At 33.9% G+C, this 3,141-nt stretch overlaps 1 protein-coding gene across 1 annotated transcript; it reads right to left on the reverse strand.

The window, feature by feature from the left end:
• Positions 1-229: 229 nt before the first annotated feature.
• Positions 230-2,006, reverse strand: LOC111879478 (heat shock 70 kDa protein 15-like). The gene is made up of 4 exons (XM_052767655.1): positions 1,288-2,006; positions 1,094-1,167; positions 505-597; positions 230-357 (listed from the first exon to the last, which is right to left on the reverse strand). The coding sequence occupies exons 1-4, from the start codon at positions 2,004-2,006 to the stop codon at positions 230-232; spliced, it is 1,014 nt and encodes a 337-aa protein (XP_052623615.1).
• Positions 2,007-3,141: the final 1,135 nt, after the last annotated feature.

Consider the following 3,141-nt stretch of genomic DNA (forward strand, 5'->3'; position numbering starts at 1 on the left):
CTCTGTTGTAACTTGTTTCTTGGAGGAGATTCTCTGTTGCTAACTTGTCTCTTTTTAGACTCTCCACCTTGTTCTCTTAAACCAAAATGAAGACTTCAATGAGGATTCACACAACATCCATTGATAGCAGCAAATCAGGAAGCACAATGGTTCAATCCCATTCAAGTTTCTTTGGACCTATCAGCAAGATAAGAATACAAAATTCTTGTCATGATGGAAAGATTAAAAGCTAGTAAGATTTAAATCTTTGCATAATGGAAGAAAATGATGGGGGAAGAGCAGGAGCAGGAGAAGGAGCCACAGATAATACTAGCCCAAATAGGTTGATCATATGTTTGATGATCCTTTCTGTTTCACCTACAATAAAAAAAACAATTTATAGACCCACATTTCACTTTGTTTCTCATAAAGTGGTAAAATTTTTTAAAAGAAAAAAGATATCGGGAATGGAAATAAGATTTGGACTTCCAACCATTGATCTAAGCCACATGATTTTACTCTTACCCTCTTTTCCTCCACTATAATTACAACGAACTGCATATAAGTTTGTATGGAAAGCTTTCCCTTCAATTTCTAGCTTCTCTATTTTAGGAATTCCTGAAAAAAAAATCCAAGAAACCTGTTTATATATTAATTGAAATTACAAAGTAACAAAAATGATAGATAAGAAGAGAAATAAGGTCAAGTCTAGAAGACAAGACCAGGGGAAACAGGGCAGTTTCAGATATGCAGTTTCACTCGATCTTCCAAATGTATCTGTTACAATGAATTCACATCTGAAGAAATTACCAATGTTATCAAATCACAGCTTATATGGGCAAGAACATTATGATTGTAATGGCTTAAAGGATTTGTTCTCTTCTGAACAAATGTACCTATCTTTTTTATTTTTTAATACGGTATGATAAAATAAGTATTTAATATTTGAAAATATGAAACAAAGTAAGTTTTATAATGTAGAAGGATTAAAATCCTTACTAGTAACCGCAAGCATCTCAATTCTTGTAATCTCTTAAATGTAACATAATATTTAACAAATTTGCATTTTAAGAAAAGTATATAAAATAAATCTTGAAAAATACAAAAGTAATACCTAGGAGAATTACATCAGTTGGCTCTGACAACTTCAGCTCACCAACAACCGAATCGCTACGAACAGGTGCATACCTTCAAAATATAGAAAAAAAGGTTTTTTTATATAGATGTATATGTATAGATTAGTGAACTAAATAAAAAAAGGTAGAGATATTAATTACCCGAATAATAAAAAAGCAATTGAATACTCACTCGGGGCTTGCGAATCTCATTACATATTCCATTATTAAGCATGTTAAAAGCTCTCGTGTAATGTATTGAACTAAAGGGCATTGAGCTTCACTGCATACCTGCATGCTAGCATGTCCAATGTCAATGAAGGCTACATTGAGCTGCTCATTTTCAGGTAAGTCAGTTTTGTATATTCCATAAGCTAAAGCAGTGGCTGTTGTCTCATGCATCAACCGTAGAGGATGCAAACCGACAATAGTAGCTGCATCCATTACAGCTCTTCTTTGAAGATCAGTGAAGTAGATAGGTACCCCAATACAGCAATCCACAACTGCTGCATTCAAATTCTTTTCAGCTATTGTCTTCATGTTTGAGAAAACCATTCCCATAACTTGTGTTGGGGTGAATGACTTTGTTTCCCCAAGATACCTTGCATTGATCAATGGGAAACCATCGGGTCCCTCAGTAACTGAAAAAGGCAAAGCCTTGAGATCTTGTTGCAATTCAGGATCAGAAAAAGGACGCCCTATTAACCGCTTAATTTGGGAAATGGTGTTTTTTGGGTTCATCATACTCGTTGCAGCACCAGCTGTTCCAAGAAAACGCTGTTTATCACCAAAACACACAAGAGCAGGAGTCTCACGTTTTGACTCATCATTAAGAACAACATCAATTCCCCTTTGTCTGGCAACTGCCACAACACAACTCTCATTCCCAAGATCAAATCCAACTACGCTCATCTTTGCTGAGTAAAGTAACTCGTTTAATTAATGAGAAGTTACTCTGCCTCACAGGAATCAATCTGCACAGATGAAAGGTAATTAGATTTATCAACAACTGTTCGATTACTCATAATCTGCTTAACAAACCACAAGATAAGAACCATTAATGAAAGTATTCACAAAACATCAATGAAGATTGTGATAATCTTCATCAGAACTCTCATCTTACACCTTATATTCACTCTGGGCAGATATTAAGGATGGATGAAGCTCCTTTGAAGCCATGAGATGGTGTATCAATCTTTCATCTCTTTCTTTAGAAAATAATTTTAACATGACCTCCCTCCCAAGAACTCCGTCAGCCCAAGCGCCCAACCCACTCCAGTAAATTTGCTGGAATGCATATCCAACACGTTGCAATACCAAAAATAAAAAATAAAAAAATTATGTAAGCAAAATAAGCATATCAAATAATATAAAAAATTAATTTTATTCTTATGTTATATCAAGAGGAAATATATTAGGAGCCATTCGTATGGCAAGTTTATACGATATAATTGAAACTTCTATGTAAAACCAGATAAACATAAAAGCAAAAAAAAAAGGAACAGTTTTGTTGTAAACTTAATTTCTATCTTTTTTTTTACATAATGAATCATCTGAAATTGAGAGAGAAACAACAAAGCTAAAACATTCATATTTTTTTATAAAATCAAACATTCATATAAATTGAGTTCATTCTTCTAAATTCTAACCCTTTCTAACATTATAATAGATCAAATCAAGAAGGCCCATCTTTCTCAATCCCAAAAGGTGCCTCTAAATGCCAAATCATTGATAAGGACTTTTCACAAACACTTAGCGTGCAAATTTAAAGGCCACATTTTGAAGCTGATCCATGAAACTAAAAATAGACATACATGTGTGGATTGTTAATGCTTCTGATGTTGAAACAGCTAGTTCCACTGCATCTATGATGTCAACTCTATGAGATTTGGGGTTTATCCCATTTTACCCTTTTAAAATTCCAAAATTGCCCCTTTCAAAATTAAAGTTAACCCAGCAGCCATGGCAAGAATCAAACTCAGCAGCAACATTTTCAAAAGGAAAAAAAATATTTTGATCAACCGCAAACCAAACAAGAAGATTCTAG

Source organism: Lactuca sativa, chromosome 9 (genome assembly GCF_002870075.4).
Source record: "Lactuca sativa cultivar Salinas chromosome 9, Lsat_Salinas_v11, whole genome shotgun sequence".
Lineage (NCBI taxonomy): Eukaryota > Viridiplantae > Streptophyta > Magnoliopsida > Asterales > Asteraceae > Lactuca > Lactuca sativa.

Coding starts and splice junctions, on each gene's coding strand:
- LOC111879478 (XM_052767655.1), bottom strand. CDS start 2,006: ATGAGCGTAGTTGGATTTGATCTTGGGAATGAGAGTTGTGTTGTGGCA. Junction 1,168..1,287: donor ATGAGATTCGCAAGCCCCGA/GTGAGTATTCAA, acceptor TATATTTTGAAG/GTATGCACCTGTTCGTAGCG. Junction 358..504: donor TTATAGTGGAGGAAAAGAGG/GTAAGAGTAAAA, acceptor TTTTTATTGTAG/GTGAAACAGAAAGGATCATC.